At 36.2% G+C, this 14,024-nt stretch overlaps 1 protein-coding gene across 1 annotated transcript in view; it reads left to right on the top strand.

Annotated features, from left to right (window-relative positions):
* The window catches only part of LOC132366266 (ferritin light chain-like), a 28,009-nt gene extending 14,943 nt beyond the window's left edge, over positions 1–13,066 (top strand). Inside the window, exon 2 of the mRNA XM_059923846.1 lies at positions 12,548–13,066. Within this exon, the coding sequence (XP_059779829.1) occupies positions 12,548–13,066 (519 nt within the window). The remainder of the gene's footprint in view (positions 1–12,547) is intronic.
* Positions 13,067–14,024: the final 958 nt, after the last annotated feature.

Raw genomic sequence — 14,024 nt, 5'->3', positions numbered from 1 at the left:
CCTGGGTATATATGCGAAAAACCAAAAACACTAATTCGAAAGGATAAATGCATCCCAATGTTCATAGCAGCATTATTTAAAATAGCCAAGCTATGGAAGCAACTAAGTGTCTATCCACAGATGAATGGATAAAGAAACTGTAGTATATATATACAATGGAATAATACTCAGCTATAAAAAAGAATAAAATTTTGCCCTTTGCAACAACATGGATGGATCTGGAGGGTAATATGCTTAGTGAGATAAGTCAGACAGAGAAAGACAAATACTGTATGTTTTCACTTAGATGTAAAACCTAAAAACCAAAACAAAGATGAATATAACAAAGTAGAAAGACTCATTGATATAGGGAACAAACTAGTGGTTACCAGTGGGGAGAGGGATGGGAGGAGGGACAAGATAGGAGTAAGGGATTACAAGGTACAATCTACTATGTATAAAATAAATAAGATGGAAGGACATATTAGATAGCATAGAGAATATAGCCAGTATTTTATAATAACTTTAAGTAGAGTGTAATCTATAAGAACAGTGAATCACTATGTTGTAAACCCGAAACTAATATAACGTCGTAAATTAATTATAGTTTTAAAAAAAAGCATACAGTCACTAGGGAGACAGTTATAAGGGGTGTGTGTGTGTGTGTGTATTAGGGATTAAAGCATACTTCATTAGACTCCTTTTGAAACTTTTTCCTTAGAAACTTTTTTTAAAAGTTAATTTTTATTGGAGTATAGTTGCTTTACAATGTTGTGTTAGTTTCTATTGTACAGCAAAGTGAATCAGCTATATGTATTCATATATCCTATCTTTTTTGGATTTCCTTCCCACTTAGGTCACCACAGAGCAGTGAGTAGAGTTCCCTGAACTATACTGTAGGTTCTCATTAGTTATCTATTTTATATATAGTATCGATAGTGTATATATGCCAATCCCAATCCCCCAATTCATCACCCCCCCCTTCCCCCTTGGTATCCATACATTTGTTCTCTACATCTGTGTCTCTATTTCTGCTTTGCAAATAAGATCATCTATACCATTTTTCTAGATTCCACATGTATGTGTTAATATACAACATTTGTTTTTCTCTTTCTGACTTACTTCACTCTGTATGACAGTCTCTAGGTCCATCCACATCTCTACAAATAACCCAATTTTGTTCCTTTTTATGGCTGAGTAATATTCCATTGTATATATGTACCACAGCTTTTTTATACATTCCCCTGTTGATGGACATTTAAAGAGTCCATATTGCATGCTGTTCATTCCCCAGAGACCCGGGTTGATGACATCTATCTCTACACTCTGAGACCTGAGACATCATTTCCAGTGATTCATTATATTACTTTGGTGTGTTTTGAAGAAATTCTTTGTCTGGTCATCTAGGTTTTGCTTTTTTCTTTTGCTAGTTTTTTGATAAGGGATATAGACAGGGCAGAGGGAATGACACAATGCAAGAGTTAGGGAGGAAAAAGGAAGTGTAACTCCTTGTGTGTTTGTGTGTATTTCTTATCTTTTCTTTTTTCTTTTTTTCTTTTTTTGGCTGCACTGAACGACTTGTGGGATCTTAAGTCCCCAACCAGGGATCGAACCCTGGCCCCCTGCAGTGGAAGCACAGAGTCCTAATCACTGGACCACCAGGGAATTCTCTTTGTGTGTACTTCTAACCAGAGTGTAGGTATGAGGGACAGAAGATGACCAGGGAATCTCTAAAAGGGCAGATTTTGAATACACACAGAAGGAAGCATAGAGGGGTTAGCTGAGCTTGGTACTAAAGATAACAGGCACTTGTTTACAAGGTACAGAAAAAGATGGAAAGGAAATACAATGAAAATTCTGCAACAGTTATCTTTCAGGACTAAACCCTTTTATTCTTTTCAACTTTTCTATATTTTAGAATTTTTGTGCAGAGAACATGTATTATTAGAATGTATTAGATTTCCAAACTGGAAAAAAACAACTAAAGAACTTTGGTTTAATTACTGCCACTTCCTAATTCTGTGACCTTGGGCAAATTTTTAGACCTTGTTTAGCCTCAGTCCTCTCATTCTTAAAAATAGGAATAAATGAATTAATTGTGTGGATTAAATGAGATAATATATACGAATGCTTAGTATACATTAAGGACCTGGTATATAATAGGGCCCAATGAATTGTCTCATCGTCATAATCATTTTTATTATGAAGCGGGATGATGGTAGTAACAACTTATATATAGAAATAGTGGACTATTCCATAGACATTAAATGATAAGAACTTTTTCAGATAGCACATAATTGAAAAAACGTTGCAGTTCTCAGGAAACCAAGTACAAGGAGACTAAAAACAAATGCTACACACTTCTCAAAAAGAGTGCTTTTTCATAGGTGGCCTTTGAATAGAGATCCATTTTAAATCTAAGGAAAACTTTAAATATTTTAATCAATATCTTATAATAGGTGATAGGTACTCTCCAGATTTTCCTTGTGAAACATAATTATTAGCTCTAATTTTGGAATCAGACCAATATATGTTACTGCTGGTCATAATGCCAGCACCAATAGTTATTATTTGGGTGTTCAAATAGTGTCCAAGGTATTTTTTATGCTCTTTTAAGGTCAAGCTCTCAGTTTTTGTGAAAGTGCCTCTTTATGGATCAAAACCCCAGAGCCATCCAATTGAGAACTCTAATTCTTAAGGTTTTTAATTTGTTTATTAATAACCTATAGATAATTTCACTTAACTTTGGCGTACATTTTTGTTTTCACAGTTGAGTATGGACTGTTATGATTCCTTAGAATTTACATATCAAGAGAAATAAAGCCATATTAAATTTCTGGCTGAGGACGCTGTGGGTGTTTCAACTTCCTTAACTGTAGTCATTCATCAAATCATCTTACCACCTCAGCTTCTCTGCTGGCTGTAAGCCTCCTCTCTCTGACTATAACAAAGTACTAGCCTGAAATGTTTTTTTTTTTCCTTGCAGTTCAGAGTTTGTGATTTCTATCTCCTTCATGTTGTGAAAAGTCTCTTGGCTTACTCATGGTTAAGTGATGGACATTGTTACTCTCAGAATTTTCATTAAAACCGACTGTGTATAAATATGAAAAAGAGTCTTTTGGCCATCTACTTTGAAATTCTGATTCTGGTGTTGACCAGAATCCTAGAGCCACGAATCCTCATTTCTTATTAGTAAATATTTTGTTTTTGCCATTTATGTTCTTATTTTTCAAATTATAGTTCATTTTCTTTTTTTCTTTTTTGTTTTTTGTTTTTTGGATTTTTTACATCTCTATAGGAGTATAATTGCTTTACAGTGGTGTGTTAGTTTCTGCTTTATAACAAAGTGAATCAGTTATACATATACATATAACCCCATATCTCTTCCCTCTTGCGTCTCCCTCCCTCCCTCATTTTCAAATCAAGCCTAAAGAGTGGACTTCATCAGAAATATGTGTTGGTGTATATTCCTTTTACAGGAAAAAATGATGGAAGATGTTTTAAAATAATACTTTTTAAAGAATTTGAACTGCAGATATGTCATGAAGTCTTTAATGTTCAAATACTCTTGTATCCTCAGAGCCTAACACGGTGCCTGGCCCTTGCAGGCCCTTGGGGAGGGTTTATTCATGCTAAAGCAACAAGTTCTTTTGGTTAAAACTCTACCCAAGTGGGACTTCCCTGGTGGTCCAGTGGTTAAGACTCCATGCTTCCACTGCAGGGGGCACAGGTTTGGCCCTGGTGGGGGAACTAACACCAAAAAAAAAAAAAAAAAAAAAAAAATCTGCCATTTTATTTGGTAATATGTGTATCTGTGTTATCAGTCCTCCTGCATATTAAACAGTCTTTGTGATTTAAAATATGCCAATGCTCAGGCCTCACAGCAGGGCAATTCAGTACCTCATTTTGTATTATTTGAAAGCTTTCCAGGTGATTTTAATGTGTGCTGGGGTTGAGAACCACTTATGCAGGTCAAAGTTTTTGGAAATTTATTTTAACATTTACCTGATTACAGGTTTTCATTTCTCAATCATTTATCTTTAATAACTTAGGCTTCCTGTGAGATTTAATGTAGGCATTTGAGCAATCTTTTTTAAGCCAAGAGAAAATAGTTTCTCTACCTTCTCCTCCTTCTCACTTTTATTCAGTACATTTAAAAATTCAGTGTGAGAAAGATAGAGATTTTGTAGGTTACAGAGTTTTGCTCTCTTATCTGTTGTTTTCACCCCTGGGTTTATTTAGTCACTGGTATGGAAATCAGCTCTAGAAATGATAGTTGACAAGTACACATGCATAGTTAGTTAGTGAGGGCCTCTCTTACAAATGTTATTTGTCATCCAACAAATAGTGGCTTTGGGACTTGAAACACTCAATGAGAGAGTAGAGTTAAAATTTAAAAGCTATTTAAAGTTCAAGGAGTTTTTCCTTTCAAAGGCAAGGCACTGTTAAATTAAGGGGTTTAAAATCATAGTTCTGAGTGTGATGTTTTTAAAAAGACTTATTTTTGTAGCTAGTTTAGGGTATAGTTTTGCCTACCATTATAAACACTGCCTTCTAATCTCTTTTCTTCCATAATCCTAGCCTGTTTTTATGATTGAAGGATAAAAAGTACCAGAATTAAAGGGCTTTTTGATGTACTTTTGTAGTAAAACAATGTATTCTTTCCATAGTAAATGAAACAGCCACAAAAATTATGTTCCCACTTGTAAGATAAGTAGATGGATAATTACAGTGGTTTTAAAAAGAGCTATGCCACACAAGAATATACACAAGAAAATGCTTATTTAGTGGATAAAAATATGCTACCAGTAGAGCACAAACTTTTGAGAAAATATTTGTTCTACAGAAATTAGCACTACTGGAAAATCATGAAAAACAGGTCACTTCAAATTATAAACGAATACCCTTGTACTAAGTTTCTCAGGTACAAACTGAAGAGAAAAATCAGCTATTTTATTTAGGAAAAATCTAGTCAGCCAAACTAGATCACTTAGACTACCCAAATTCATTCCCTATTTGCCCACAGCCTACTAAAAAAATTGGAAGGAACTGTAAATAACTAATGATAGAGAAACAAATAACTATGGTACTACAACAGATGAATTATTATATAGATATTTATAGATGGATTATTGTATAACTATTAAAATAAGTATGAAGGAAGTCTTACAACATGAAAATGTTTATAATACAATACTAAGGCAAAAAGTAGAATACTTTATATGTAAAATTATGTGTTTATGGGGATGAGAAATGAAAGAGTTACATGAAAAAAGTAAAAACAGTTTCTTTGGGTGGTAGAAGAAGAGATAGTTTTTTTCCTTTTTTTGTTTTCTGTTATTATTATTATACTGTTTCTACAATAAATACAATAAAAATGATAACCTTTAAATAATTAATAGGAAAGATCAATATAAAAATAAATTCTTATCAGATTTATTGGTATCTCAGTCTAGCCTTGATTTGCTATTTGTCTCTTCAAATAGACATTGAAAAATTATATGTGTGTTCCTGTTGTTGGGACTACGTGCTTTAAAGAGATGGTCCTTTAATAGGGAATGCTACAATGCTGAAAAAAATCACTGGCACGTCACATTGTGGAAATTACTGGTGTGGTGCCAACCCAATAGATTCAGCACATTTGTCTTGAATTTAGACAAATGTTCATTTGTTTAAATTTCCCTTTTATCTAAGAAGGTCATAAAGAAAATTCTCAAATTTTTTTCTTCAATAAGTAGTATTTTCAAGTTGTAATGATAAAAACCAAAGTTCCAAGGATGATAAAATAGTAGAATTATGATGAGACATATCTTTGCTAATCCTGAAGCAGGTTTTGAAGCATAAGAAGACCTTGGCCAGGTACAGAGGAAATGGGCCCAGGTATTCAAGTAATAGCTTGACCCAAAAGATGAAAACAGGCATGGCCCAGAGTATACAGGGTTCTGAGAGATCCATATAACTTGAACAGAAGGTGCCTGTTGTGATGTAATGGAAAATAAGTTTAGATAGGTAGAAGGCTGGGGGAGAGAAGGACAGGCTTTGAAAGCCAGGCAGAAAAGAGTTTGGATTGAATGCATTCAGTTGGATTGATTGAAATAAGGTGACACTTTAAGATCCTCAGCCAGGAAATGAGAAAAAGTGTTGTTTTTTTTTACCAGGATGGGGAGGCATGTTCTTATCCAATTCTGTGGCAGGGGCAAGAAGGAGCATGTTCAGTTTGAAAACAAAACAGCATTTTGTCTCATTGCTTTAAATTGTTTTTAGTTACAAAGTTTGCTTCATTTCAATCTCCAAATAAAATTAAAACAATACATGGCTTTTGTTTGTTTATCAAATGCAATCATGGTTTAAAAATTATTGAAAAACACAGAATATAAGCTCATGTATAAGCTACTTTTCACTAGTATAAGTAAAAAATGAGATATAATAGACACTTATAATTTTAAAAAATGACCCAACTCTCCCTCTGGCCAGTCTCACTCCCTATTTCTAGTCCTTTCCCTGTGTCTTGTGGTATTTATCTTTATACATGAGAATTACATATTTATGCTGCTATGTCTTATTCTATTTTATACATGATCTGTTGACTTTTCACATTGATAAATGAGGATTTATCTCTCATACAATCACACTGCTTCCTTTCCCTCCGACCTCCCAATATAATTAAATCACAGATTTGGCTAAATTTTATTATGTATTTACATTATTTTGACTGTCTACACATACTTCACTGCTAAATCTAGTAGTGTACCATGATTATGCTTCTTTTCTTTTCCGCTGGAGTCAATAGTTGTATCAATTATTCATTTGGAAGTCTTCTAAATATATTTTCTAAATATGGACCAATACTTGTCAGATAATCTGAGTTCCATTTTTAATTTATTTCCAGAAACCTTTGCTCTCCTGCTCCAATCTTGAATGATTGCTTTCTAGCCACATTTTATGATTTGTATGTTTGTTTGAGACTTGCATGCCTGACAATGGCTTTGAATTTGCGGAGTATTCTCAGGGATCACTCAGTTTCTGCACAGAAAGACCCTCAAGTCTTGTGCCTGGCTACAGGTATTCGAGGACCTGGATGGGGAAAGAGGGCTGGTGAAGGGTGTAGGTATGTTTCTCCCATAAATGTATATACTTCCACTTAATCCACCTATTTTCAGCCCCTCAGCTCCCCTTGAGCTTTTCTGAAACTTTTCTCTCCTTAAGCTCAGAACCTTTTTTATTCATGTTCTACAAGGAATCAATCTCATGTCTGAGGATTTGGAAGAGGAAGTCATCAGGCTTTTTGAGGTCTAACTGCCTCTTGTGCAGACTTTCAAATGATTCTCTGAATTCCAGATCTGTGCCTCATACTTCCTTTCTGTAAAACCAAGTTCTTGATCCTTTGCAGCTTGGTTCTTTCTCCTTGTTCTGAAGAAATTATGTTCAGTTTCCTCTATTCTCCCAATTCATCAGCTTTCCATCCTCCAATACCTGTTGCTATCTCCTATCCCCTGGTGTCTTCTCCCCGGTTTTTTTAGTCTTTTAGGCCTATATATTTTAAATCTTATGATTGTCATTTTAATAGGCATTCAGGAGAGAATGGGAGTGATACAACCATTCAATTTACCATATGGAATCAGAAATCCCTATTTCTATTTTAAATCCTGTGGTGGTAGTATAGTATTTTATTTCATTCATTGTGAAATTTATTTTTCAAACATAGTTTTGGCAGAAATATGTCATGAACTGAGTCATCCTACTCTTTTTTTTTTAAACACGGGAATTAAAATAAGTGTAACATTATCATTCTTTGGGCTGCCTTTGAAAATTTGATTTTTAGTTGGTCACAAGTAATTTTTATCTTTCTCTTCAAAATCTTTTCATTTCATTGGTGCCTCCTCCTGATTAGTTTGTTATATTGACTCAAATACAACATTCCTAAGTCTCTGCAAGTATCATTCCTCCACATATTCTTCAATTCCTCTAAAATTGCATTTCTCAGGAAATTTACATTAGTTATTATAACTTCTCTATATAATTATATTTCTGGAGAATACAGTGGCTGATGCAAAACTGTCAAAGTCAGAACAAGACAATGATTAGGTTACCAATACTTATACACGTAACTCCAAAATTTTATAATGAATTTCTTTTAAAATTCCTAATTTAATACCACATATACCTGCCTTCATCTCTGGAATTGTCTGTGCATTTAGTACAGGAAGCAAGGAAAGAATAAATAATGGATAATAATGTGTTAATGAATATATACCATATTTATATGAAATAAGGTGATAATAGTTGATATATAGTATAGATAATTAATATTTAAGAAATAACCACTGAAGTAAGAAACCAAAAGCATTTCCCATACACCAACAGCTAATATAGTGGTTCTTTGGAAGTATTTCTAGTACTTTAGGGTGACAGATTGTTTCTGTATCCTATCTGTATTGAAAAACATTTGGGGTTTGAGATGCCAGAAAACTGATATTATTTATTTTCTTCACTGAATTAAGTGTTAGTAATGTATAAGCATCATCAAATTTGCTCTACTGTTCATACTTTCTGAGTTTAATTTCATGCACGATAGGCTGAAATTAGCTGTGTGTATATACTCAGAAAGCAATTAATACTGAAAAATTAAAATTTTCATCAATCACAGACTGGCTAATACTAGATCCTCAATCATAACCCTTACAGCAGAGCTATCTTTGAATGAAGTGGCAGCTCAATACATATTTGCTTGCTTTTTTGTTTTGTTTTTTTTGTTGCAATTTGTTAAGGACTTTCCTATATAAAATGTTGGTAAACTATGAGGGAATTTGTGCAACCTAGGTGTACATATATCATGATAGAATTATTTTTTATTTGATACATAAAAGGTAGGAATGGACGTCCTTATTCTGGGCTGGAAAATCATTATTCTGCTAGGTGTGCTTCATACAGTCTCCAGTTAATCTAGTAAATTATCAGCTCACTCTTTATCTTCCACTTCTTCTAAATTGTGTCTCCTTTTCCAAAATTTTAGATGAGAGAAAGCTCATTGCCTAGGTAAGATGCTCTGACCTGTCATATCTGCCTCACTCTCAGCAGCCTTTCTGCTTTGTTGACCTTCCTTTAGACCTTCCAGCCTAAATACCTGTTTTTTCCAAGTCTTACTTCCTGACCATGGAGTGCAGCTTGGGAAAAACACACAAAGCTCATTGGCTCTACAACTACTTAATGATTTCCAACATTAGCTCAGTTTTATTCCCTAGATAACCTGCTTACCAACTGACCCCAAAGACTATTCCAAACTTCTACCACTTTTATCAAGCCCACCGCTGTAGGTATACTCCCTTTATCTCTGCTCTGTCAGAGAAAATAGCTGCCACTTAGTGAGCACTTATTGCCAAGTGCCTTACAACAAAACTACACAGTAGATCTTTTATTCTTTTTTTGTAGGTGAGGACAACCTCAGAGAGGAAAAGAAACGTACTTAAGGGCACAGAGCTCATACGCACACACAGCTCACCAGATAGCCTCTGACTCATGCCTTGTTAGCTTTTTCTTTGTTTTTCCCTTTATTACCTTTTAAAGTATAATATTTTACATGTACAAAAATACATAATGTATATATAATTGTTAAAGTTAAATAATAAAATAAATGTCCATAATCTCATCATCTAGTTTAGGAACTAGAACACAATCAATACTGTTGCATCTACCTATGTGTTCCTCCCTCTCCCACCCTCAGGCCTCTCACATCACTCCCAGAGGTTACCACTGTTTTCAGTTTTGTATTCATTATTCCCTGGCTATTTTTAAACTTTCTATTTCAAAATAATTTAAAACACAGAAAAGTTTAAAGACTATTACAAAAAATTTCTGTATACCCTTCACTAAATTCAACAATTGTTATCATTTTGCCACATTTGTTTTCTTGTTTTGTGTCTCTATGCATATGGTTGTTGTTGTTGTTTCTGAACCACTTGAGAATAAGTTGTAGATATTATACCTCTTTACCTCTAAATACCTGGGTGTAAGTTTTCTAAAAACAAGGACATTCAATTATCAAAATCAGAAGATTAACACTAATGCATTACTATATTTAACCTATAGCCCATTTTCAAATTTCACCAGTTATCCTAATAAATATATTTTGTAGCCATTCTATTCCACCCCACAAGCCCATCTCCCCGTTATAGGATCTAGTCCAGGATCACATATTACATTTAGTTGAATTGTCTCTTCAGTCTCACTTAGTCTGGAACAGTTCTTCAGTCAATCTTTGTATTTCTTGACCTTGACATATTTGAACAGTTCAGGTCAATTATTTTGTAGAATGTCTGTCAATGTGGGTTTTCTTCATGATTTTCTTCATGGAATGTTTTTTCACAGTTAGACTTAGGTGATGACCTTTTTGGCAGTAATACTGTATGAGGTTGTGCCCTTTTCAACACTCAGAAAGCATATGGTGTCAGTATTCTCCATTTTTGGTAATGTCGACTTTGTCTACTTGGCTACGGTGATCTCTTCCAGGTTTATCCTCTCTAAAAGCACTATCTTCCCCTTTGTAATTAATAAGTAATTTATGGAGAGATACTTTGAGACTATGTAGCTATCTTCATCAAATTTCAACCCAATAGTTCTGGCATCCATTGACAATTTTGTCTGAATCAATTACTGCTATAATAGTGCTAAATGGTGATTTTCTACCTTATTCCTTCTACATGAGATTCTCCTATAACGGAGAATTTTTCCTTCTTCCCTATTTATTTGTTTATTATCAGAAGAAACTCATCTATTTATTTAATCTCAGTATAAACATTCCTCACTAATCAGCATTGTCCCCTCTGTCATATGTCAAGTTTTCATATATGTTCTCGGGTCTTTCTTGGCTTTCTCTTTTGTTCAATGATCATTTGGACTTCTCTGTGCCAAAACAACGTTATCTCAATTATTACGGCTTCATCATTAGTTTCAATGTCTGGTTGACCAAGTTTTCTCCTTCAATAAAAATTGAAAAGTGCCTTGGATAGTCTTCCTTTTCCATATAAATATCAGAATCAACTGTCATGTTTCACAAAACCTCTGTTGATATTTTAATTAGGATTACATTAACTCTGCAAGTCAATTTGGGGAGAACAACTTTCTTTGAAAAAAAATTGAGCCTTCCTTTCCATGAACATAGCATATTTCTCCATTTACTTAGGTCTTCTGAGTGTCTTTTGATAACATTTTATATTTTTTTCTGTATAGGCTTTATATATCTTTTATTAGATTTCATTTTAGATATCTATTTTTAAGCTATTTAAATGTAATCTCTTTCTAAATTATGTTTTCTATGTGCATGTTGTTACAGAATTGTTTTCTGAATACTTGTTAAATTTTATAGAAATGCAACTGAATTTTGCATATTGATCTTATGGTAAATTCTTATTACTTCTAATAAGCAATCTTTTAGATTTTTTTACATAGGCTATCATATCCTTTTTTGAAAAAATGCAGTCCTTTGTCTTCCTTTCCAAACTTTTTGTCTTTGATTTTTTTTTGTCTTTCAGCGTGAGATTAATAAAATGGGCAGGGGACCGTGCACAATGCTGGGTTGTTGCTTCATTACCCAGAATCCATCGGGGTCCCCACTACAGTTTGGAACCATCTAGTGGTGATCGTCCACTCCTGTTTACATATTGATGAGAAGGATTCAGGGTCTGCAGCTGACTGGACTTCAAGAAAGCACCAGTGGTGCCAGGAAATGCTGGCTAGTTGGCAATAGTGTTGTTGGCCCAGTTTGGGAATACTGAGTTGGTAGATCACTGCGCTAGCAGGATTCAAACTTCACCTCCCCTCTGGCTTTTGTGCTATTTTCCTGCCAGGCTCCTCCCTTCACCGCCTGTCATATTCCATTCCCCAACCTCAGAATAAGAACTTTACTCTCCTTCCTTCCTACCACCTGTAGCATTTGGTGGTGGGTAGGAGCAAATCCTTCATTCTATAATCTCAGAATTCATGATATCCTGGGTGTATTTTCACAGGATTTTACTGTATTTATTTGTGTGTTTCCCCCTCTCCTTCCATTATGGTAAACTTCAGAAGGTTGAGGATTTTTATGTTTCATTCATAGCCGTATGTATGCTAGGAGAGTTCCTAGCAGGCAGGAACCCAAGAACATTTATTAAATAAAATGAGCAAATGGACACTGAAATCTTCCATTACATGGTTAATTTCTTCCTGTAATTATATCAACTATTGCTTTAAATTTTTAAGGTTTTTTTTTTTATCAGATGCATACAAAATTAAAATTGTTGCAGCATCTTGATGAATTCAGTCTCTCTTAATAATGTTTTTAGTGTTTTGTTTTTTAAACTTTGGTCATGAAACCTATTTCAAGGCAGTGCGCTCAGAGGTCCCGCGGACCTGTCTCTTGCTTCAACAGTGTTTGGGCGGAACAGACCCAGGGGGGCCCCTTCCTCCAAGCCTCCGACCACCCTCCATCTTTTTTCCAGTGGCAGCTTTCAGAACCAGGCCCTCAGTTATCCTCGGCCTCTGGGACCAGCCAGCACTGTTTTTTGAACTTAACTCCTTATTACCCATCAACCAGATTCCTCAGAATTATTCCATCGAGGTGGAGGCCGCCTTCAACCACCTGGTCACCTTGCATGGGCCGGCCTCCTACACCCGCCTCTCTCTGGGCTTCTATTTCCACCACAGTGACATGGCTCTGGAGGGCTTGGGCCACTTTTTCCGCAAATTGACTGAGAAGAAGCAGGAGGGCGCCAAGCCTCTCTTGAAAATGAAAAGCCAGCGCAGCGGCTGTGCCCTCTTCCAGGACGGGCAGAAGCCATCTCAAGATGAGTGGAATAAGACCCAGGACACTATGGAAGCTGCCATTCTCACGGAGAAGAAGCTGAACCAGGCCCTTTTAGATCTGCTTGCTCTGGGTTCTGCCTGTGCAGACCCTCAGCTCTGTGACTTCCTGGAGAGCCACCTCCTAGGTGAGGAGATGAAACTCATCAAGAAGATGGGCAACCACCTGACTAACTTCCGATGGCTGTCTGGCCCCCAGGCTGGGCTGTGCAAGTGTCTCACCGTCCAAAGGCTCACCGTCAAGCATGACTAAGAAGGAACCTCTGGAGCCCAGCGGCCTTTGAGGAGCCCTCCGGTGCCAGGGCTTCTGCCTGGAGACTCTCTCTTCAGCCACTAGGCAGTTTTTTAACCACCCTGGAGCCCTCTCCCAAGCCTTGGACCAAATGGAAACAATAAAGCTTTTTGCAGCAACAAAACAAAACAAAAAACTCCCCCCCAAGACAAAACCCAAAACCCGCCCTATTTCAATACTAACATGACAACAAGCTTTCTTTTGGTTACTATCTGCCACATATGTCTTTTCACTTACTTTTACTTTCAACCTTTTTATGTCCCTATGTTTTTTTAAAAAATTTTATTTATTTTGTTTATTTTTTATTTTTGGCTGCATTGGGTCTTCGTTACTGTGTGCAGGCTTTCTCTAGTTGCGGCGAGCGCGGGCTACTCTTCACTGCGGTGCGCGGGCTTCTCATTGCCGTGGCTTCTCTTGTTGTGGAGCACAGGCTCTAGGTGCGTGGGCCTCAGTAGTTGTGGCGCGCAGGCTCAGTAGTTATGGCGCATGGGCTTAGTTGCTCCGCGGCATGTGGGAATCTTCCCGGACCGGGATTCAAACCCGTGTCCCCTGCACTGGCAGGTGGATTCCTAACCACTGCGCCACCAGGGAAGCCCTTGCTTTTTTTTTTTCTTTTTTTTAAATAAAGCGCATTTTATTTTATTATTATTATTTTTAAATTTTATTTATTTATTTATTTATTTATTTATTTATTTATTTATGGCTGTGTTGGATCTTCGTTTCTGTGCGAGGGCTTTCTCTAGTTGTGGCGAGCGGGGGCCACTCTTCATCGCGGTGCACGGGCCTCTCACTATCGTGGCCTCTCTTGTTGCGGAGCACAGGCTCCAGACGCGCAGGCTCAGTAATTGTGGCTCACGGGCCCATTTGCTCCGTGGCATGTGGGATCTTCCCAGACCAGGGCTCAAACCCGTGTCCCGTG

Source organism: Balaenoptera ricei, chromosome 5 (assembly GCF_028023285.1).
Source record: "Balaenoptera ricei isolate mBalRic1 chromosome 5, mBalRic1.hap2, whole genome shotgun sequence".
In the NCBI taxonomy this organism is placed as follows: Eukaryota; Metazoa; Chordata; class Mammalia; order Artiodactyla; family Balaenopteridae; genus Balaenoptera; species Balaenoptera ricei.
Note: the sequence above shows the minus strand (reverse complement) of the source record. Positions and strands in the feature narration are given on the sequence as shown.